Raw genomic sequence first — 24,251 nt, 5'->3', positions numbered from 1 at the left:
AAAAATGGATTGAAAAAACCCCCAAAGCAAGGCAATTCTACTGGAGTCCATTTGTAAAGCAGTCGTTTCACAATAGAAATGTTGTGTGCTGCATAGTAATTCTGTAATTTCCATATGCTCTAGGTGGATTCCGTAGGTACAGCGTAGCAGCTGTGGATTTAAAGAAAAAATGGCAGGCCAAGTCTGGAATGAAATTGGTGGTGCCATTTGTTGAAGCAGAACAAAGCCTTGAGGGTGGTGGCACTATGGTAACTACAGAGATAAAATTGGAGTGTGTGACTGCGGGTCTTCAGAAAGTAGACAGCATGTTTGACAAGAGGTGAGTCCACTCCAAACTACCAATAAAATTCCCAATTCTTTGCTTTTGGAAGTCTGTGTGAGTTACTCTACAACACTAAACTTGTCTTTTGGGGCCATGCAGCTCTATACCATCTTAACATTGGTATACAGCAGGTCCAGGATCTTATTCTCTCTTGTATTACATGTTACATACTGGGTAAAAATTCTCAGGGTTGTGGAGAGTTTAAGATGTTTGAAATCCTCATTAATTCTAATGAATGTGCTGGGATGTTGTTTTTGTAAGCACTTGTATTGGTACTATTCATAGATGCTATGTGTGGATTAAAGCACCCAACACTGTGGATGCACAAGACTATTTCAACTGCAAACTTTTTTAATCGGTGTAGTTCCAGGCTGTGTGTGTACAGCAAAGAACACTTTTTAGACATATTTGAGGGATACCCAAGGTCATTGCATGACCACAGATTTATCCAGTGCAGTTATCTGTACCAAGAAGCCTTCTTACCCCTCCTGGCTACTTCATTGTGGGAGATGGAGGCTACCCTTGCCTGAAGAAGCCCATTATTATCATCACTGCATTCCAAAAGCCACTGCAGATCGCTATGCAGCAAAGATTTACCAGACACCACACCAAGGCCCATTCTGTCATAAAGAGAACTTTCAGCAGACTGAAGACCTGGTGGAAGTGGCTGTTTTTTAAAGCACCTGAGGTTGCGCCATTTGTGCCATCGATGGTCACCTGCAGTGCAGTGCAGCACAACATCTGCTTTCTGGTTAAATGTGTGCTGGATGCAGTCATGGATGATGAGGACCCCCAGGAAACAGACCATGACAAGCCTGAGACTGTTCCTTGGCTGGAGGTCAGTGGAGCAGCTGTCCTCCCCTTAATTAATTGACTTAAAAAATGGACTGTAATAGAATTCAGAACGCTGCAGCTTGTCTGGTATTGAGCGTCCCCAGACATTCTCACGCCATCCCTCTGCTCAGCGACCTCCACTGGCTGCCTGAAATGTGAAACTTTGGTGATCACATACCAAGCAGTTAAGGGATCAGCCCCTACATATATTCAAAAACTAATCAGAACCTATACACCAACCAGACGCCTCCGTTCTGTGACTTTGGGATGCCTGGCACCTCCCCCTCATCGCGCCTGCACTTCTCGGTCACAGCTGCTGTCTGTTCTGGCCCCACGGTGGTGAAATGACCTTCCTCTGGATGTCAGAACAGCAGAGTCTTTGACCACTTTCAAGCGCAGACTGAAGACTCATCTTCTTCAGGCTGCACCTTTCCCTCCCTACCTCACCACTTTGATTAGCCATGTATATACCATAGCTTATAATCAAACTTTGATTGATTTGCACTTTATTGTACATCGTTCTGGTTAAGAGCGTCTGCTAAATGACTGTAATGTAATGTAATATCAACAGGTTGTCCAAGTAAAACAACTGCAGAAATACCCCAAAACATCAGTCAGTGACTTCACAAACAATCCCCACAGAGCAGGGGTGAAGGTATCTCAATCAAGTGTTTGAAGAAGAAAGCAGCAATATAGAGGCTACCCCAAGCAATACCACAAGATGCAAACCACTCATCTGTAGTAAGAATTGTAAAGTGAGATTACAACTTGCAAAGAAGTATGAAGATAAGCCACAAATGTTCTGGAACAAAGTTTTATGGACTGATGAGACAAAGATTAACCTCGACCAAAGTCATGGAAAGGCCAAAGTGTGGATTAAGAACGGATCTGCTCATGAGCCAAAACATACAAGCTCATCTGTGAAGCATGGTAGAGTAAGTGGCATGGCTTGGACTTGCATAGGTGCTTCAAGAGTGGGCTCAATAATCTTTATTGATGATGTAAATAAAGTGGAAAGTTTAAGACTAACCAAATCAATCACCAAACATCAACCCAACTGAGCATGCACCTACCTCACAGCTTTGCTTCCAAAAAATGCTTGAAAAAAACCCCAAAAAAACCCACTGGAGTCCATTTGTAAAGCCATTTGTCCATTCTTGGTATTTTGTATGGTAATTCTATCCTGTTTGATGGATTCAGTGCTGATTTCAATGGACTGTAACAGATGAATGCTTATGGAAATCAAAAATCCATCTGATAACTTTCGTGAAGCTTGGTCTAAAGATCATCTATGCCAAATCTAATTTGTCACCTTACACAAGAATCACGTTTGTGTAAACACATCAACACTTACGAGGCAAAATGTTGTTTTTGATTTTTGCAGCGCCCCCCATTGGTCAAGTGACACCAATTTATTATCCACATCCACAGGAGTCAATATTTTGTCATCAATACATCAAAGCGTTGCTGAGATATGCCCTCACACCCTGTTGGCTGTTTGGAACAAACTATTTAAAAAATCAAAAATCCATCTCAGTGTGAGGCTTGGTCTGAACATCACCTGTAACAAATTTGGTGAAGATAGGACAAAACTTAGCCTGTGAAAATGGGGAAAATTGACGTCAAATGGATACGTTGAACTCATACGGCTCAAAACTGGCGTTAGAAAGCGGTGAAAGAGCTGACAACACAAGACGAGAAGTGAATAGCTACAGAAAGGCGTCCACCGAAATGAGGGACAGCACACCACGGAGACCAAGACACAGCACAGGATGGGAACAGAAACAAACAGGGGTGAAACAAAATCTTAATCCCCAATTCTAGTCCAAGGCTAAAGGACATTCCTGCGTTTCTTTCAGTAAAATACCAATACTCAAACTTTGTAACACAAACACAAAGCGCACTCAGCCTTCAGCTCTACTAGCGGTGAAAGAGCTATCAAAAGGAGGCTAGACAGGAAAAGGTACCTGTACACTGTATACTTGGCTTCGTAAATAACAGGAAATAGTGAACAAGACATAAACAAAGCAAACTCAGCCTCCAGCTGTACGAATGGCAAAAGAGCCGTTAAAACAAGGTCAGGAGGAAACAGGTAAACTAAGACGGCTGCCAAAATAAGGTGCGGCACGTTATGGAGAACAGAACACAGAAGAAGGTGAGAATAAACAGACAAACGAGAACAAGAAACGAGGAAGGTGAAATAGGGAGCAGCACGCTACGGAGATCGGAACCCAACCCACGGCGAGCAAGCAAACAAACAAACAGGGTGAAGACAGTCTCAAAACCCTTACTCTAGCCCAAGCTAAAAGAGGTTCCTGCATTTCTTTTCATTTTAAAAGGAAAGCAGTCCTCCGGCTACTGTATACCCAGCTTTGTAAATGACAGAACGTGAATAACAAGTGACACAAAAGCCCCGAACCTAGGGAAGAGGGGGCTTAAATACAACTGAGCGTTATTCTAATCTCTTGAATTCATTTTCTGGTACACAATGAAATTATTTTTTTATAGTTTTTAACTGAAAATGCATGATTGGTAAGCGTTCCTTTGAAAGCCACCTGTGTAAAACTCTCTGGTTTAAGGTGTGTGGGTTTATCTGCCCACATAGCTAATCCAATAGCTGTTTACCCACTGATAAGCTGTGCCCTTTTATGTTCTATAAATAGTCAAACACTTGATATAGTCCCAACCCTTAGAAGCCGAATGTAGCAATACAGTTGAGTAAATTTCTGCATGTTCTCTCATTCCAGCACAATAAACAAGGACCACATCCTGTTCAAAATAATGAAAAAGGACAAAAGAATCCTGGGCCTAGGTGTGGTATATGAGGTCATGAAAAATGAAAACCCTGTGAAATTGGAGCAGGAAAACAAGGGAGCAGTGGCCGCAAAGATTGCCTCCAGTGATCCCTTGGTAATGGCCGATTTTAAATGCAACCCAACTCATCTGCCCAGACTGTAATTCTCTTCCTTACCATTTTCCTTCACACACTTATTTCTGCCTTCACTACCACCCCTCTATAACAGCTATTCAATATATTATAACTATGGCTAGGATTCAGTCAACATTTACACTTGACTGTAACCATTAAATAAAAATATTGGGGTCTTTTCTCCCATCCACAGTTTGTTTATTTGGTGATTTCGAACAGCTAAACTGTTCTACTGCAGACAAAAAATGTAACTTGAATTAATTGTGAGCCTAAGGTAAGACAAATGTTGATTGAATCAAGGCCCATGAGTAAAAGCAATTTCTAACATCAATGCAGATTTACTACCAACTGTTCTTTCCACCTATGCCACTTTGTTTAGTCATCCTGAAATTAGAACACAGTTAATGACCTAAACATTATGGTGCCCTGTAATGGGGAGACTAAGTATGAACACTGCTGTAATTTCTAAATGTATAAATACCATTTAATAAAATCTATGCACTTTCACCACACGTTAATGGTGCGATTCCAAATAAGAAATTGGGGCAAAACAGAGGCAAATCAAAACATAATGGGGTTGTCCAAAACATTATGGAGGCCACTGTATGTACCACTTACCGATTACATGGATAAAACTATTTTTTTGTATTGTCATTTACTGTATTGTGGTAATGGCAGCTTTTACAGCGTTCTGATATTATGGAACGTCCCATTTTATATCTATGGACTTGGGATTATTAGTCCAATAAACATGGTCATACTACAATTAATGGGAGCGTGATGCCACTTTTTGTAAACCGGTAGGGTTCGGTAAAGCAAACCAGCCAACTCCACACACACAAGTTAAATAATACAGTAACCTTTATTTATACAGTTCATAATAATTATGTGGCATTAGGAATTGAGAGGTGGTGAGATGATGTTTTTGTTAAAATACAGTCTAACAAGGAGTGCCACAACCCAAAGTACCAGACCCCACTGAAATTATTGCTTGCAAGAGAACCATAAATAATGAGTAAGCTTAAAAAGGGTTCACACTAAGGGCGATCCGAGTATTCGTTTCAGATGAGTACTAAAAAGGAATATTGACTTTTTTTCTGAATATGAATGTTGTACGAGTAATTTGATTCATTAGCCGTGATCAGAGAATTGGCTTGCTTAATTTATAAGTAGCTGTACATCAGTGACGAATGTAACAAAGTTAGCACTGTTTTGTGACAGGCCAGTTCCTCCCTGGTTCCTCTCCCTTAGATCAGTAAAACTACTGCCTGCTGTTATTTTCCTCACTTCTCTCTTGTGCATGTCAAGAGACTGTGTGTGAACTTGTATCGTAGAACTACTTAACTAGTATCTTGTCATCATGTGATCAGTGGTGCATTCAAGATCAAGCTTTAGTGATTTTTATAAAAAAATGTTTCTGTTACATATTCAAAAGGTAGTGCGCTGCTAACAGAAATGGCTGCCGATGTAAACACACAGCCCTGTGCTTCAAACAAGCTACAGTACAGAGCTAACTTTAGACATAAATGATCCAGGATTAAAAATGCCTAAATTATTTGTAAGGACAGCGGATGCAGTCACGATTTTGTGGACAGTATTTTAGCTAGAGGTGTAAGGTATTACATTTTGTCAATTTTGTTTTGTCATTCATTTTATTATTCACTTTTAAATGTATTTACTAGCCAGCTAGCTAGGGATTGTCCTGAACGTGTGGGCAATTGCCATCAGCTTGATTTGTTTGTTGAAGTTGTAATGTTAATGTAGCTGTTTTTTATGGTATAGCTGTCAATCACTCTGTCATACCAGCAAAGGTTTTATAACTGTTGTTTCTCTCAGCCTTTCGTCATAGCTCAAGCACGTAAAAGAATCCAGCTGAATCCAGGACTCGCATTCGCAAATGCCATTTTCCAATTCAAAAATCAAATTGAAATGAATACAGCCAAATTTGTTGGCTAGCTAAAGAGCTAACACTAATGTTAGCAGTTAACTCAATCTTTCTATAAACTTCAAATGGTTTTGTCACGTCCCGTGTGGTTTCTCCGTTTCTATGTGTTTCCTGTGCTTGTACTCCGTTTCATGTTTTCCCCCATTACGTGTCCACACCCCCTGTACCTGATATGCGTTTCCACAGCAGTAATAATCTCATCTGTTTCTCCGTCATCATTAGTGTTGTACTTAAACCTTTCTGTTCCTTTGTCCTGTGCCAGATCATCTTGTGCCCTGCATCCAGGCTTGTGTCCTGAATTTTCCAGCATTTATTCCTGCCTGCTCCTTAACTGTTTCCCAAGTTCCTGTCTCCGAGTCCTGTGCCGTCCCGTCCTTCTCCAATTCTTCTGCCTGCTTTACCCATCTCTGTACAAGCCCTGCTCCAGCCCTTCAGTTTTCTGTTCTCCAGCCCGCTTATTGATCTCCCGGTTCCAACCTCTGCCTGTTCTTGGACATCACCATGACTTCTCGCATTACTCTCGTTGCTTTGCCTGGACTTCAACACGTTTCTGCATACCCTGTATTGCCCTGTTTGCTGGACATTGACCTGTTTCCATGTACTTAAAAAAAAAAAAAAAAAAAAAAAAAGTACATGGCCTGTTATTTACTATTATTTATCTGTGAGTAGTCCTAATAGGCCGACTGAGCTGAATTTGTGTTCAGATTCGTTAAACTTTCTGTCAATCATCATGTCGAGACCAGGCAAAAGTGCAAGCAAGCATACTTGGTAGGGCCTCCCTTTGCTCACAAAATAGCCTCAATTCTTTGTAGCATGGATTCCAACTACAACCTTTAAGTATTTTTGTGGGAGTGTCATGTGATCGCCCCATAAACCAGTCTCTGTGTTTAAGGGTGGAGTTTGAGCAGCCGTTACCTTCTGGGAAACACAGGCTGGAGATTCAAGCTGGTGCTTAGCCTAATACTGTAACCATTGCTCTGTATTATTACTATATGTACTATTTGGGAATGCTGATGCGCTCGGAGCAGCGGGCATTGGCCATGCCCACAGCCAGACCTTTGATGAGGTCTGGCTGTGGCCATCGCTGACTGTTGTTACACACTTGTTTGTCACACTTAAATGTTTCAGATCATCAAACAAATTTAAATATTAGTCAAAGACAACACAAGTAAACACAAAATGCAGTTTTTAAATGAAGGTTTTTATTATTAAGGGAGAAAAAAAATCCAAACCAACATGGCCCTGTGTGAAAAAGTGATTGCCCCCCCCTGTTAAAACATAACTGTGGTTTATCAAACCTGAGTTCAATTTCTCTAGCCACACCCAGGCCTGATTACTGCCACACCTGTTCTCAATCAAGAAATCACTTAAATAGGACCTGCCTGACAAAGTGAAGTAGACCAAATGATCCTCAAAAGCTAGACATCATGCCGAGAGCTAAAGAAATTCAGGAACAAATGAGAAAGAAAGTAATTGCGATCTATCAGTCTGGAAAAGGTTATAAAGCCATTTCTAAAGCTTTGGGACTCCAGCGAACCACAGTGAGAGTCATTATCCACAAATGGTGAACAGTGGTGAACCTTCCCAGGAGTGGCCGGCCGACCAAAATTACCCCAAGAGCGCAGCGACGACTCATCCAAGGGGTCACAAAAGACCCCACAACAACATCCAAAGAACTGCAGGCCTCACCTGCCTCAGTTAAGGTCAGTGTTCATGACTCCACCATAAAAAAGAGACTGGGCAAAAATGGCCCGCATGGCAGAGTTCCAAGACGAAAAGAACATTAAGGCTCTTCTCAATTTTTCCAGAAAACATCTTGATGTTCCTCAAGACTTTTTGGGAAAATACTCTGTGGTTGAACTTTTTGGAAGGTGTGTGTCCCATTACATCTGGCGTAAAAGTAACACCGCATTTCAGAAAAAGAACATCATACCAACAGTAAAATATGGTGGTGGTAGTGTGATGGTCTGGGGCTGTTTTGCTGCTTCAGGACCTGGAAGACAGGACCTGTGATAAATGGAACCATGAATTCTGCTGTCTACCAAAAAAATCCTGAAGGAGAATGTCCGGCCATCTGTTCGTGACCTCAAGCTGAAACAAACTTGGGTTCTGCAGCAGGACAATGATCCAAAACACACCAGCAAGTCCACCTCTGAATGGCTGAAGAAAAACAAAATGAAGACTTTGGAGTGTCCTAGTCAAAGTCCTGACCTGAATCCTATTGAGATGCTGTGGCATGACCTTAAAAAGGCGGTTCATGCTCGAAAACCCAAAATTCCAAAATTCCTCCACAGCGCTGTAAGAGACTCATTGCAAGTTATCGCAAACGCTTGATTGCAGTTGTTGCTGCTAAGGGTGGCCCAACCAGTTATTAGGTTTAGGGGGCAATCACTTTTTCACACAGGACCATGTAGGTTTGTATTTTTTTTCTCCCTTAATAATAAAAACCTTCATTTAAAAACTGCATTTTGTGTTTACTTGTGTTGTCTTTGACTAATATTTAAATTTGTTTGATCTGAAACATTTAAGTGTGACAGACATGCAAAAAAATAAGAAATCAGGAAGGGGGCAAACACTTTTTCACACCACTGTAAATCTAGTAATAATGAACTTTAATAACATGATGTGTGTTAGTGTGTTTGTGCCTCAACGGTTTGAAATTTGTGGTATTGACAACTGTAGCCTTAATAAAGGAAAACACCTAAATTTTAGGAAATGTACCTTTTTTCCGACTTAGACGAGAGGTTCGATTTCATTTTCATTTTTGTGCATTCACTGGCTCAATTTCCATGTTAGCAAAACATGTTAGCTTAGCATGAAGACTTGAAGCCTATTTGAAGCATCTTCAAATTGAAGATATACACCTTACAGCAACTCCGAAGATGTCTAATTTACACAAAGTATCATGTGCATTTCAAATACCCTGTCAGGAAAAAATTGTACAAACAAGAGATGTTTTCGAAGAAGTTCAACCTTTTAAAACTACCTTCAGAAGGTGCGCAGATCACTATGCTCAACCACTGAAAGGCGGAAGAGATGAGATGTGTTCAGCGTTTATAATTACAACAATATAACTTATCCAAAAAATGTTGTATGCAGGGTTGTGTGCAGATGGAAGGTCACGGCAGTTTCGAGACTGAGAATCGACTGAAACTGGATGCAGGCTGCGTTCTTGGATTCAAAGTACACCCCCTATCTTTGGACAGAATAAAGAGTGAGTAACCTTCATTGCTCTTCAGATCGTATGGGATAGCATTTCAGGCCTTTTTAAATCACTCTCATCATCTGTGTGAGGAAATGTTTAATTATTCATAGGACTACATGAATCTTTGGACAAGAAACTGATGAAAGCAAAAGCCTGCAAATGCTGTATTCCATGCTATAACATAGTTGATGCATCTTAGTTGCCTGCTCATTTGTAATTTGCATTAACATTAATACATTGGACTGATGGGTTCAGAGGTTTGTCCTATATACATACTTAAGTATGTGATGTTGATGAACAATTGGAAAATACCAAAATACCGAAGATATTGGTATTTTCATTCACTCACCTGCAAAAAAAAAAAAACCTCAAACCTGCCACATCACTGGGGTGTCTCGGTGGCGCAGCCTGTAGAGCACTGACCGCATGCTCATTGCGAGCCGCGACGTCGGCGGTTCGAATCCGACTGTCTGACATTTGTCGCATGTCTTTCCCTCTCTCGCTCCCATTCTTCCTGTCTCTCTATACTATACTGTCCAATAAAGCTGAAAAAGGCCGAAAAAATATGTTTAAAAAAAAAAAAACCTGCCACATCATTATAATCTTTAATCCTTAAAAATATTATTGAATGGTTGACACAATCTCGATGGCATCTTTCCGGGTTTTTACCTTCCCTAATGGCAGATTCAAACAGGAAACAACTGAAAACCATCATAGTGTGACAGAGCTATGGGCAAAATGGGCTCATCTTTGTTGAGATGAGACCAAGATAAATTTATTCAGCTCAGATGGGTCCAGAATGTTTGGCGGGAACCTGGCCAGGACTATCACAGTGAATGCATACGTTACAGCATGATCAAAGCCAGTTCCTAGCTAGCTCTGCTAATCATGCTAGCTATGATAGCTATGCATGTAATTGATGAACAGAGACGATGTCATGCCTCATGCCATGATGTGCTAGCTAGGGTAGCAGCAGGATGAATGCAGAAGTTCCTGTTGTTTATTATCATTATTCTTGTAATTTATTATTTTTCATATTCATGTCTGGTGTTCTGTTTATATTCATTAGTCTTTGTATATGTGATTGGAACCCAACTAACAAATTCCACCAGATTTATCAAACACACGTAGAGAGAGCTTTTTTTTCGTATCCATGTGTATGTTGATAAAATCATTGAACATCGTACTCACGTTCAAAGCATTTGTGATTAACATAAATTGACGACCCTAAAATACCATATGGAATTTCGGCTATTTAATGAATTTCAGCTGTTTAAAGCCTGCCTTCCAGGCTTCAGCGAGGGAAGGAAAGTACAGGGCTGGAGGAACGCATTGGCAAGTTATAGGAGAGATGTTGGATATCTGGAATCATACTTGAGGGTGAGAGCAATAGGATTTATGGTCAATTTCATGTTTCATAAATGAGGCCCATTGACTTCTAGTTCCCCCAAGGAGCCTTGCTACAATGCTATCAAAAAGCCATTACCTTTGATCTAAAGATGGCCATTGCTTGAGTTCCGATCATAAAAATTAATATATTACGGTTAAATTACAGAAAAAACACTTGCTGTCCCACATAGGCTGGAAGATGAAGGCCCACAAATAAAATATGCTCTTTTAAAATTTGGCCTCATTATATTGAATACCCTGAAAATATATTCTGTATTCTGTCAAAAGATATATTCATTACAATAGTAAATTCTGTCATAGTGTCAGTCATATAAATGAAGCCTTCCGAGGGGGAAAGCGAACCTGCCATTGTTCTGAATAGGAAGCCATCGTAGAAAATCATTATTTTAATATTTTAATGAAAGTCAGCAAATTGCATTCAATCATTATATTTAGATATTTTGAGACCATCAGAGGACTTTTGGCAAAAATAAACCAAACAGGTCCTTATGCAGCAGGATAGATGATCCAACTCTATAGCCTGAGGGTATCACGCACTGGCATAGTCTTCTATTTTATTAAATCCCGTGTCAAATACATTATGATCCATAACCATGAAAAGCAGACTAGCTATTCTAACTAACCAGATTTATAACCCCACCTATCCCGTAAACCACCCCACGCTCCCCTCCCTCCTCCCCATTCCCTACCACCAATCCGGATATTGCAACTGACCAAGAAATAAAACAAAAACAAAAACAAAAACAGGTAGAGATCAAATAAAAATAATCACCTAATCAGAAGATCTTTCAACTTCAACTTCTTAATACTAATCTGGGGGGGGAGAGCCACCCTACTTTGGTCTGTATTAACCAACATCAATGCAGATTTTGCCAGATTGACCTTGTAATCGGACAGGTGTCCAAAGTGTTCCAGTATTTCTAATACCCTGGGAAGAGTCTGTTGAACGTCTGCCATGTAAACCAACGTGTCGTCCGCATGTAGCGAAATTGAGTGGGATGTTGCACCTATTGTAATAGGGGAAATCTGAGGGCATTTTTTAATTAATTGAGCAAGTGGTTCGATAGATAAATTAAAGATCAACGGCGAGAGAGGATCCCCCTGGCGTGTGCCGCGTTTGATGTCAAATAGTTCAGAGAGGCCTCCTCCCACACACACCCGAGCTGATGGGTTGGCATACAATGTTTGAATCATATTGATAAATTTGTCTCCAAAGTTGAATTCTCTCAAAACCCTCCACAAATATGGCCATTCAAGGCGATCGAATGCTTTTTCAGCATCCACAAATAGCAGGCCACATTCAAGTGGGATCTTATGTGTTGCGCTCAGTATATGTAGGAGTCGGCGGACGTTATCAGAGGCCAGGCGTCCCTTAATAAAGCCTGTTTGATCAGGACTCACAATTTTCTTAACCACTGTTTCAAGTCTACCGGTTAAGACTTTGGAAAATATCTTGAGATCAGCATTCATCAGCGATATTGGGTGGTGATTGGCACACTCCAAGGGGTCCTTCCCGGGTTTAGGTATAACAGTAATCAAGGCTGTGTTTAGATCTCTATGGAAAATGCCCTTTTTGATAGCATAATCTCGTGTTTCCAACCATACTGGTCCAAGGACATCCCACAATGAAAGATAAAGCTCCACTGGTATACCAACTATACCTGGTGTACAGCCCTTATTAGTAGCTTTGACTGCTTTAAATAGCTCATCCAGTGTGATCGGACAGTCCAGGGCTTTCGTCTCTTCCTCTGACAATTTAGAGAGGCCCAGTCCATCAAAAAAGTTAGAAAAGTCATCCTCAGTGGGAGCCGGGCCGTTCGTATACAGCTGCCCAAAGTAATTCCTGAATGTCTGGTTTATTTCCTCTGTTGAGGTTACTACCCCACGGTTAGCACATCTGATCGCTGGTATGGACCTTTTAGCTTCCTGCCGTTTAAGAGTAAGCGCCAGAAGATGACTCGGTCTGCTACCCTCTGCATAGTACTTTCGTTTGGTTATGTGGATCATATATTCTGCCCTGCGTCTTAACAAATCATTCAGTTCTGCTTGTTTGGTTTTGAGCTTGTTTTCTTTTGCCAAGGTGTATGTCCCTTTAAGATCATCTTCCAAAGTCTCGCATTGTTCTTCTAACGTGGAAATTTGCCGGAGCAAATTGGGTGAGAGCTGAACCAGATGGCATTATTTCGTATAAAGCCTTTGATGGCGGCCCACCCTATTGTCACATCTGCAACACTGTCTTTATTTATAGCTATAAATTCAGTCAACTTGGTTTTTAATTGTGCCAAAAATTTGTCGTTGCTTAACAAGGTGACGTTAAACCTCCATCTGGAGGCCCTGTTTTTGATACTGCCATAATTAAAGGTGGATATGATAGGGTTATGGTCAGATAAGTGTCTGGACAGAAAATCTATTGAATTTACCGAAGGCAGCAAACTAGAAGATACCAGGACATAGTCTATTCGAGAGAACATCTTATGTCTTGAGGAGAAGAAGGTATAGTCTTTAACAGATGGATTATGTATCCTCCATACATCAGTTAGATTCAAGTCCGCTATCAAGCGATTAAGTGCTTTAGAAGCTGCTTCTTGAGAGCCCGCTAACACTGAGGATGACTTATCAAGGTTATTGTCTACAACCGCATTCATGTCTGAACCAATATATAATTGGTAATCATTGAGCTTCAGTAATTGTGCAGTAATCGAGGGGAAAAATTCTGTGTCGTGAATGGTTGGGGCATATATGCTGACGAATGCAACCTTTTTCCCCTGAATAGACACACAGCAAAATGCTATACGTCCCTCCGCGTCAGAGCCAATTTTTTCAATTGATGCATTAATATTTAGTCTCATTAATATCATAACTCCTTTTGTACGAGTACCATCAGCCGATGCCACAACTGGCTTATAGAATCTGTTCTGAACCCTGGAAACATCATTAGGTCTTAGGTGTGTCTCTTGCAATAGCGCAATGTCTATCTTCTTCCTGCGTAGGAAATCTAATACCTTGGAACGCTTATATGGGGAGCTTAGTCCCCTAACGTTAAATGAAACAATATTGAAATGTTCTGGTCTACCTGTATTGCAAATATTCCCTTGGATTTGTAGTCGTGAGTTGGTGGAGTTCTGAGTTACCCCCCTCTCACCCCTTTACCTTGTAACATCTGTGAGCGTCACTCAGCAATGTCTAACACTGAGCACTAACTGCCCCCCCTAGCACCAAAAGAGAAATTAAATTGGTTCTCACAAATACGAGTAAAAGCACACCAAACAAATAATATCAGGTCTCGCCCATCAAATTGTAAAACTGCAACTGGAATCATCCCTGTCTCAGAAGCACCACAGCACAGCTTCCTTGAGCCATATTATTCCCAAGACAACAACGACCCCCAGTGGTGCAAGAAATTATAAAGTTATCCAAAACAAATAAACATTCTCCAATCTCCCACCCCACCCGCAATATAGAGTAACGTCTGGGTGTGTTGAGCAATATCTTAAAATAAAATATATAACAGTAACTCTCAAGAAGAAAAACAAATTCACACCTTATTCAACCAGAGAGGTGCATCCAGTCAGTTAAAATATGCAAGAAAACAAAATATTCAACGTCACCCATACGATGTACCATGTCCGTGTCTGCGTGCGGGTGCAGGCTAGCCAAAACAAATCAAGTCCGCCTCCTCTCACTCAATGTCCCTGGATTCCACTCCCTGTCCTCCCGCACCGAGCAGATCCGCCAGGGCTTCCTCCGCCTCTCCTGCCGAGTCAAACGACATCCTCTTGCCCTTATAATTCACTTTCAGGATCGCCGGGTATATCAGGAACGAGTCTATCCCTCTCCCCCGAAGCGTAGCACGGATCTCCCTGTATGCCTGCCGTTCCTTCGCCGTCCCGGTGCTGTAGTCGGCGTAGAATTGCAGCCGGATGCCGTCCTGCGTGGGTCCGGCCTTTCGTGCCCCGTCAAGGATAGCCTGTCGATCGGTGTAACGCAGGAGCCTGAAGATCATGGTTTGTGGTCTCGAAGGGTTGTTGGAGAAAATCCGGTGTGCTCTATCGATCTCCAATGGGGTGCCTTGGTTATTCTTGAGCGTAGGGATCCACTTAGGCAGCATTTTCTGGAGATATCCACCCGGATCGTCACCTTCAGCACCCATCGGTAAATTAACGAGCCGCACATTATTCCTCCTGGATCTATCCTCTAAGTCATTGAGCTTTCTTTGTAACTTAGTCAGCTCCGACATGCAGGAGATTGTATTCTTCTCGTTCTTACGCACGTTAGCCTGGAGGCCGTCCATCTTGTCAAAGACTGTGCCAAATTTTTTATCATGTATATCCAACTGTTCTTTTAACACACGGAGGATATTACCATTCTCTGTCATTTGCTTCACTATGGGGTCGAGGGCCTTTTTGAGCGAGCCCTCCAGCATGACGGCTACTGTTTCAGCCATTGTTTCACATAGCGAGCCCAGCTCCTTAGCAGTCGTTTCTTGAATAAGCTTAGCCATTTCTCCGGCTGCATGGGGTGGAGAATCTGGTGGTTCATCACGGCGGTGGCTGCCCATTCCTCCCCTAGTCTGATTTTTCTTGTCAGCCATGGCTTTGGACAACTTTTCTCCTAAGTTTAACTCAATTCAGTTTACTCTGTGAGCCCCAACAAACATGAAAGAAGGGGGTTTTAGACAGCGCTCAGTGTCGTGTCGCCATTTTGCCTCACGCCTCACCGGAAGTCGCGATGTGTATGTGTTCTGATATAAATGGTAGAAGCGGTATGTCTAATGAAATCACATTTGCAGTAAAACTGTACTAGATATCTCCAAACAATCACTGGTTTTTGTTCAATAGCATCCTCTGCCATTCAGTAACAGTATATTTGACAGGAATCTATGTCAAATATCTATGTGGAATCTAGTATTCTTTTAGATAAATTACATTCTGCTTTTTTGTCACCATTCCCCTATTCGGACTGGCCTAATTTGGATATATAGACATATGGGATATGAACAAACACTGTTGTGTTTTGTTCAAACTCGAGTGGGGGTATCTTGAAAACTAAAGCCTTTTTCAAGGACTTGCTGCTAGACTAATATGAGAGTATGTTTTTATAAAGCATGCCCAAAGTGTCTGAAAAAGCTCTCCAAAAAGGATTACTCACCGTAATGCTTTCTGACCAACCTGCATCACATTTAAAATGGAACTTCATTACAAAACTAGCGTTGCCAGGGAAATGTCACACAAAACACATACATTTTTGAGGGTTTTCATTCTATTTGTTTTGCTCACTTAAAAAAAAAAAAATGCAATAACAAGGGTCTCGAGGGTTTGGGGTAAGGCAATCTTAACTGAAATGGACCTCTGCGATGAAACTGTAGTGAGGCATAGATCAGGGCAAGGGTATAAAACCATTTCTAAAGCTTTGAGTGTTCCCAGGAGCACAGTGGCCTCAGTAATTGATCATTGTGAAATGGAAGAAGTTTGGAACCACCAGGGCTCTTCCTAGAGTTGGCCATCCGGCCAAATTGAGTAACCGGGCAAGAAGGGCATTGGTTAGGCAGGTGGGCAAGAAGGGCATTGGTCAGGCAGGTGACCAAGAACCCAACGGTCACTCTACCAGAGTTTCAGAAGTCCTCTGGGAGATGGGAGAACCTGCCGGAAGGACAACCATCTCAGCAGCACTCCATCAATCAGGCCTTTATGGTAGAGTTTTAGACGGAAGCCACTCGAGTCAGACATATGACAGCCTGCTTGGAGTGTTCCCCAAGTGGCAGCTGCTGGGTAAATGGCCGATTACTCTGTAAAACATCATTATGTATTTACAATTATATATTCAATGTTATCTGAAATTATAAAATCAGTAGCCTAATAATATTGTCTGCTGCCAACTGCATTGTCACACTCGCTAGCTTCATGTATCAATGTAATGCTAATGATGTGCTTGGGAGAGAAGAAAGCATCTACTCCCATTTTCTGCGCTGACAGCATATAATTTTGTTGCAATGTCACCTAATCACAATCAGTGGTGAGTTTGTTGTATTTTCTGTTCACATGTTAGCCAGCTAGTTAACACTATAGTCGGAATAAACAGAAACAGATCGATACACAGAGCAGATGATGAAAATAACACTGGAAGGTAAGTTAACATGACAAAATAACATTATAATCTAGCAAACTAAAAGATGTAGATACACCTGTATATGCAGAAATAGAACACAGGTGAAAACAATGAATACCGTGAGGCAGCTACGGAGTGGGAGTGCAGATAAAAACATTAACATGAAAAAACTGAAATAACAGATGCCAAAGACAGAGCAAACACGGGATGTGATAATACTATTGCTTATTATCCAAGTGAAGACTACATATCTAGTTATAAAACAATACGAGTTATCAGGAGCAACAAACAAAAGCCATAGTTAGCTCCACAAATTTTGCAAGGTGGATATTTGTAAATAAACTAGTAACAAATTGTTTGTTGCTTGTTGCTACCGATAACAAACTTGTGTCTTTTTTATAACTAGATATGTATTCTTTGCTTGGATAATAACCAATAGTAGCATATACAGAATTTCAGTGATCCCTTGTCTGGAATGCAATTTGGGCAGCTACACGTTCCGTTTATCTCTTTATGTGTTCAATCATGCGAGTTTAGCTAAACTTTTATTTGTCTCAAAATGTAAGTTAGTTGCATCGTTTGTGGTAGACTAGTATATCTTAGTTATATAGCCAGCTAGTTACATAGCCAAATATGTTGCTTGCTCATAATATTGGTTGGTTAGCTAAAGTGAAAACCTCAAAGACAAAAAATATAAATAGTGTTTTGTCACACAATAAAGTCAACATTTCATAAAGTCACCTGTTCTTTTTTATTTTTATTTTTTATTTATTTTTTGTGTCCCCGGTATCTTGGGCAAGCAGTATGATTGATCTGGGTGCCGTGTGTTTTGGGGCCAGTTTGATCTATAACAGGGGAGTATTGGTACCCTTGTATTCTTCCAGAGGTGTCAGATGTTCCCCCTGTTGCTTATTTCATACTTTATTTAGGCATATGGGGATGGGGTATGAGATGGGGGGGGGGGGTGGGGGTGGGGGGGGGGGTGGAGTAGCGAGTCTTCGTCTTCTTCCCTGAGGCTGTTACTGCTCTCCTCCCCCACGCCGCAGATTGAGGGGGGCCGGAGGGGGAGGGGGGGGGGGGGGGAGTGGCATAGGAGAGGGGAAGGGAGGGGGACACAAGTGATGGGGAGAGACACCAAACATAACAAGACATACGTTCAAGACAGTACAAAGACAACTACAACACTAAAGACTTGGCTGTAACAAGAGAAGAGGTTAGCATCAAGATGAACCAAATATTCACTAAAGTGGTATGTGTGTATACGCGCATATAAGTGGGCGTGAGCAGGTTTGTCACTTCCTGTGGAATGTTGGTGGACGTGAGGGGCGCGACAGGGCGCGGCTGGCCCCGCCAACCAGTGGCCCCCAAGCATCGGGCCCCCCGCGCACACCCCGGCCGGGTCCCGGGGCCCCCGCCCCCAGGCGGCCACACGCCCGACCACGCGGGGCCGGCGGCAGGCAGACGGAAACGCCACCCCCCGGGGCGGGCCGGGGCAGCCGTGCCCCCAGTGCCCGGCCCACCCCACCCCAACCACAACAAGCCGGGGCGGGCCCCCCGACGCGCGCCGCGGCAGCGCCCACCCGAGCCCCGGCCCCCAGGCGGGCGAGGTGGCGCCCACCACGGCGCCTGGACGGCGAACCCCCAGGCCCCGCAGAGGCGGGCCGGGCGGGGCGGGGAGCGGGGGGGCGAGGGGGGGGGGGGCCCGGGGACGCCAACCGCCGGCACCCACCAGCCCCCCCCACCGGCCCCCACCGCTCCTCCCCCAATGTGGGCGCTAGGTGTGAGCGTGTATGTGTGATTGTGTGAGTTGTGGGCTGTGTGGATGTCTATGGAGCATTAAAAAAAACAAATTGGGAGGACAGTCATGGTGCAGGGGCCTAAACGCTGGCCAACTATCCCTGTCCGCCTCCCAAGGCCCTAGTGTGATACGTGGTGTGGGTGGAGTGTGTCTCTGACTGACGTGCAATTAAAATTGGGGGGAGTGACCAGGGCAGGGGGCTCCCACCACGGTTGGGTGACAGAGAGCCAGTCTGCCCCATCCCTCCCCCCGGAGCCCTAGTGACATATGGTGACTAGTGTGTGTTGTTACTTTTTTTTTTTTTTTTTTTTTTTGGGGGGGCAAACAGGACAAGCACCGGCCATGCGCAGCCCCCCACCCATCCGCCCCCCCCCCCCCCCCACACACCCCTCACCATCCCCCGCACCCCCACCACCGCAGGACCCAGGGCGCCCCCCCCCCCAGGCACTGCAGCGAGCACTGCCCCGCCCCGCCCGGGGGCCGGACCCGACAAGCGCAGCCCCACCGCCACCCCACAGCCACACCCCCAGGAGCCAACACGGCCACCACAGCCGGCCACAAGGGCGAGACGGGCCCCAAGGCCCCCCGGCCACCCCAACCCACCCTCCCCAAGCCCCCACCCGCCCAAGAGGACAGCGCCCCCAAGGCCACCGACCCCCCCCCACGCCACCCCCAGAGGGCCGGGCACGCGGCCCCCCGGGGACAAGCGCCCCAGGCCCCAGCCGGAGAGCCCACAAGGAGCCCACGCCCGGAGGCCAGGGAGGGGTACCCCGCCGAGCCCCCCACCCTATGTGATGTAATTAATTATCGGGGCCCAGGTGTCTTCAAATGCTGCCAATTGGTTTTTCCTGCATGCGGACATTCTCTCCATGGAAACGTGTTCTGACAGTAGATTTTTGAATTGCGTTAAATTCAGATTTTCTTTGGACTTCCAGTTCAGGAGGATAGTTTTCTTTGCGATAGTAAGGATTGTGAGGAGCCGGTGGGATTGTTTTGTGCAATGCATTGTGCATTGTTTTCGGCGAACATTTTCTTACTAGAACACTACGAGGAACTTACAGCAAAAATCACTAATTCCCTCTCTGACATATCATGCAACAGAAATACAGTTCCCAGTGCTTGAAGTGGGCCAGCATTCACATTTTTACCCATGTAGACCACCATTTATTGCATTGCATATTGCATACCAACACTTTTGTTTGGATTCGAAGTTTTAGTACTAAAATGAATGTAAATTCAAATTGCTGCATTTGTGATTAGAATACTGACAACAGCCTCCCGATACTCTTACAATTGTAACTTTTGTAAATGTATCAAACTGTTGGTAAACCTGTAATTAGACATACCTCCTGTTAAGCGACTTGTAAAACTTCCTTGACCCAACTGTATATTACATTGAATGGAGAGACCTTATTAGAACGTAATTTTTAAACCAGACTTCTTACAAGCAAACCCAACAAAAGTTTGATCATGTGTTTTTTTCTGGGACAAGATTGTATGCACGCAACACCGTTGTTTTCACCAGTTTATAATCCAAACTTTCTTCCAAAGACAAAGTGGAGCACACCTCCTGCACTTCACCGAATAATGTTCATTGCAGTTTGACCAATACTTTTGAAAATAGGAAAGTATTTTCACTTTGTCAGAACTGAGGGACTTAGCAAAATTGTCGACATACATCAAAATCAAACAAACTCACAGAAGATGTGCCTTGGGAAACCAGTCGAGGAGCTGGGATGGGCCCTGATCCAGGAACCAGACTTTTTCGGGGCATAGGAGTGGGCCTCCGGTCATTCTTTAGTTCCATACAGTTGCAATCAAAATTATTCAACCCCCATTGCACATTAGGTTAATTGGCAAAATATACAATTTCTCAGCTGTTTGCAATAAACAAATTACACAAGAACTGTTTAAGTAGTTCAATGAAACATAATATTACAAAATATTACAAGGGTTTTTATCCACATTCAACACAAAATGCTACTTTTAATGACTACTGCAGTCTCAAAATTATTCAACCCCTTCATGACAAGCATCTTCAGTACTTAGTAGAGCACCCTTTTGCTGTTATGACCTGCTGCAAACGTGATGCATAGCCAGACACCAGCTTCTGACAGCGTTCCTGAGGAATCTTAGCCCATTCCTCATGGGCAATGGCCTCCAGTTCAGTAATATTCTTGGGTGTCCGTTTGGCAACCGCCTTCTTCAAATCCCACCATTTTCTATGGGGTTCAAGTCAGGTGACTGTGACGGCCACTCTAGAATCTTCCATTTCTTCTCCTGAAACCAAGCCTTGGTGGACTTTGATGTATGCTTGGGATCATTGTCCTGCTGGAAGGTCCAACAACGCCCAAGCTTCAGCTTCATCACAGACGGCATGAGGTTTTTCCCTAAGATTTCCTGATACTTGACTGAATCCATCGTGACCTCCGCACGCTGCAGGTTTCCAGTGCCAGAGGCAGCAAAGCACCCCCAGAGCATTACTGAGCCACCGCCATGCTTCACTGTAGGCAGGGTGTTCTTTTCAGCATATGCTTCATTCTTCTTCCTCCAGACATACCGCTGATTCATAGGCCCGAAAAGTTCCAAAGTTTTGTTTCATTGCTCCACAGAACAGAATTCCAAAACTTCTGTGGCTTGTTTAGATGGTTTTGAGCATATTGGAGTGGACTTTTCTTGTGCTTTTGGGTCAGTAGTGGTGTACATCTTGAAGTCCAGGCATGGAGCCATTCAGTGTTCAGTATGCGCCTTACTGTGCAAACTGAAACCTCAGTGCCTGCTGCCACCAAGTCTTGCTGCAGGTGTTTTGCAGTCACTCTAGGGTTTTTAACCACTTGCCTCCTCTGGAATCTGGTGGCAGCCGCTGATAGCTTCCTCTTTCTGCCACATCCAGGTAGTGGATTTAATTTAAACTAGCGAACTATGCTTCCAACTGTATCTCTAGAAACATTCAGTGCTTTTGCTATCTTTTTGTATCCTTTTCCTTGTTTATGCAAGGCAATGATCTCTTCTCTGAACTTTTTGGACAATTCTTTTGATTTAGCCATATTTCTGACATGCAATCAAACGTCACTCAACAAACCCCTAGCCAGTCCAGGTATTTATGTGTTTTATCTCAAGCACACCTGAACCAATTCGTGGCACCAGGTGTGCTTGAAACAGAGGGTTGGGTAATTTTGATTAGTTGCATCAGGTATGCTTGAGACAGGGGGTAGAATAATTTTGAGACAGGGAGTTGAATAATTTTGAGACTGCAGTAGTGATTAAAAGTAGCATTTTGTGTTGAATGAGGATAAAAACCCTTGTAATATTATGTTTCATTGAACTACTTAAACAGTTATGTAATTTGTTTATTGCAAACAGCTGAGAAATTGTATATTTTGCCAATAAACCTAATGTGCAATGGGGGTTGAATAATTTTGATTGCAACTGTAGCTCGGAGATGCAGCAGCTGGTTCTGATACTCCTGCCTGCTTAGTTCCACTTCGACTTTGGCAATTGCTCCTGCCTGCTTAGTTCCACTTCCAGTTCTTTTAAATGCAGACTGAGCATGGGATCAACCGAAGATGAGTGTGAATAATCAGGATTGTCGGGGAAGTGAAGTTTAAGGTGAAAAGTTTAATTTTTGAATACAGCAGTTTTAACAAATAACCTTATTTAATGTTTGGGTCTCTGAATACCAAACAAAACCACATCAACTGGTAAAGCCCTTCACTTCACTGTAAAATATATGTATTCAATTTAGTTTGTTAATTATTACCAAAAGATATCAATTAATGACAAAGTATCAACTGAAAGATGATGACAAGACCTCAGGTAAAATGCTCAGTGCTACTAACAAAATTCTACTTTGTACAGCACCATTTTTATTTCCTGTTTATTTTTACTTCTCGGCACCAACACAGTAAAGAAATCTGCCGATAGAAGTAACTTGTCCTTACAACAAAGGTCAAACTGTTCTGATGCATGTCCTGATGCATAATGGAACTACTAATCCCAGCAGTTGTTTTATTTTTAGTTGTAGTAATTTATGCATTTCATTTATTGTGGCAAATGGCCATTAGTTAAGGTAATTTTTTTCTGTGCTAGGCATGGAGGCATGCAAGGCAATGGCGGCACTAGCATTGGGCCACATTGCTCATAGGCAAAGACACGGGAGAGTTTAGCTGTTAACTTCACTTTTCTTTTACACAGCAGTGATGTAGGAAACATACCGCAAATATGAAACGATACGAAAATGCCATGTATATGTAACAGCTGAGAAATTGCCTGAGTCTGAGGTGGGATTTGAACCCCGGCCTCTCACATATTTGTTGAACGAACGCGTTACCAGTCAGCTAAAGACGAACTTGCCTCTAGCCAAGGGCAACAACGTTCTTTTGAATTTGAGGGTTACGTCATCGGGGAGTGTTGTCGCGATAACCTGCTACCAGCCTTCGCTTTCACTGCACTTCACCATGCTTACTAGCGAACTAGCTGAGCTAACCATGCTACATATAGCCTACCAACATACAATACTGCAACCGTTACCGGTGGTAACTTAAATCACCATAAACAAACCACATAGTTAGAACAAGGCATCTTTAATAAACACAGCTGTCTATGACATTAAATAATAATTATTAACATCCACATTAACGCTTTTTAACCACACAGCAGCGAACCCACTGCATTTCAAAACCAAACCCTGCCGCTTCCTTTTGTGAAAATCAGCAGCAGGTAGGCAGTCTTTTAATTCAGTAATATACTGTGGGAGTATGGGAACAAAAAGGTGCAAAGGAGGCTTTTTGTGGACGGAGAAAATAAACGTGTTGTTTATTGCATTCTCTCATTCAAAACTCACAACACACGAACACTCTCTCGCAACACTTCCTGAAAATCATTACCGCTAAGGAACATGGATAATGTAGTTGCATAGTGACGTTAACAAGGGCTAGATCTCAGTGAAGTCTAAACCACTGAAACACACTGTCCTGCTAGTGAGTGGCCACTACAATACCGCAATATTTATGCTAAATTAATGGATTATAAACAAAAATGGCTACAGCAAGAACAAAATGTATAATTAGGCTTGAGGTTTACAGTAAGCATTAGTTACAAAAGCCAATGTATGATGTGTGTATGCATATGATTGTCACTTATTTATTTTTATTTCTATTTTTTTAAAACAGGCCCACCCATGACATTTCCAGGCCCGATCCCTTGTAGAATCCTGGGGCAGGTCTCGACAATACCAGGTTTGTGTGCTTTACTTCATATACTGTTAAACCCATAGCATGTAATGTCGAGGATGGGCGGAGACACTGGATGGTCGAGGATGGGCGGATGGGCGGATGGGCGGAGGCGCTGGCGTGTTCGCCACAAAATCCCGGAAGAGAAAGGAACAGGGATGTACAAATACAAATGGGGAATACTCCCGGAACAGAGGGAGGAACAGAAAATAATGCGGATGAAAACTCTGATCAAATCAGAAAATAAAGCCCAAAACGGCTATAAGAAAATAAAACGACCCTTAAAAAACAGGGCGACTACCCAACCAAAATAAGTGCTTAAGCTGAGCACTGAAAACCCCGGACCAGGGATAAAATAAAAGTACAACCTAGAAAAAGACTAGGCACAAAAAATAAAAACCTTGAGTCGCAGCTCAGGAGAAAAACGCAAACCAAAATTCATTTACCGGGGACACCGTCCCTCTACCACAGG

At 42.9% G+C, this 24,251-nt stretch overlaps 1 protein-coding gene across 1 annotated transcript in view; it reads left to right on the top strand.

Annotated features, from left to right (window-relative positions):
• The window catches only part of LOC133121211 (uncharacterized), a 51,490-nt gene that overhangs the window by 11,104 nt on the left and 16,135 nt on the right, over positions 1 to 24,251 (top strand). Inside the window, exons 3-6 of the mRNA XM_061230414.1 lie at positions 124 to 319; positions 3,904 to 4,066; positions 9,130 to 9,244; positions 23,720 to 23,785. Coding sequence (XP_061086398.1) covers positions 124 to 319; positions 3,904 to 4,066; positions 9,130 to 9,244; positions 23,720 to 23,785 — 540 coding nt within the window. The remainder of the gene's footprint in view (positions 1 to 123; positions 320 to 3,903; positions 4,067 to 9,129; positions 9,245 to 23,719; positions 23,786 to 24,251) is intronic.

This window comes from Conger conger, chromosome 2 (assembly GCF_963514075.1).
Source record: "Conger conger chromosome 2, fConCon1.1, whole genome shotgun sequence".
Classification (NCBI taxonomy): domain Eukaryota; kingdom Metazoa; phylum Chordata; class Actinopteri; order Anguilliformes; family Congridae; genus Conger; species Conger conger.
This window is presented reverse-complemented; position numbering and strand designations above follow the sequence as displayed.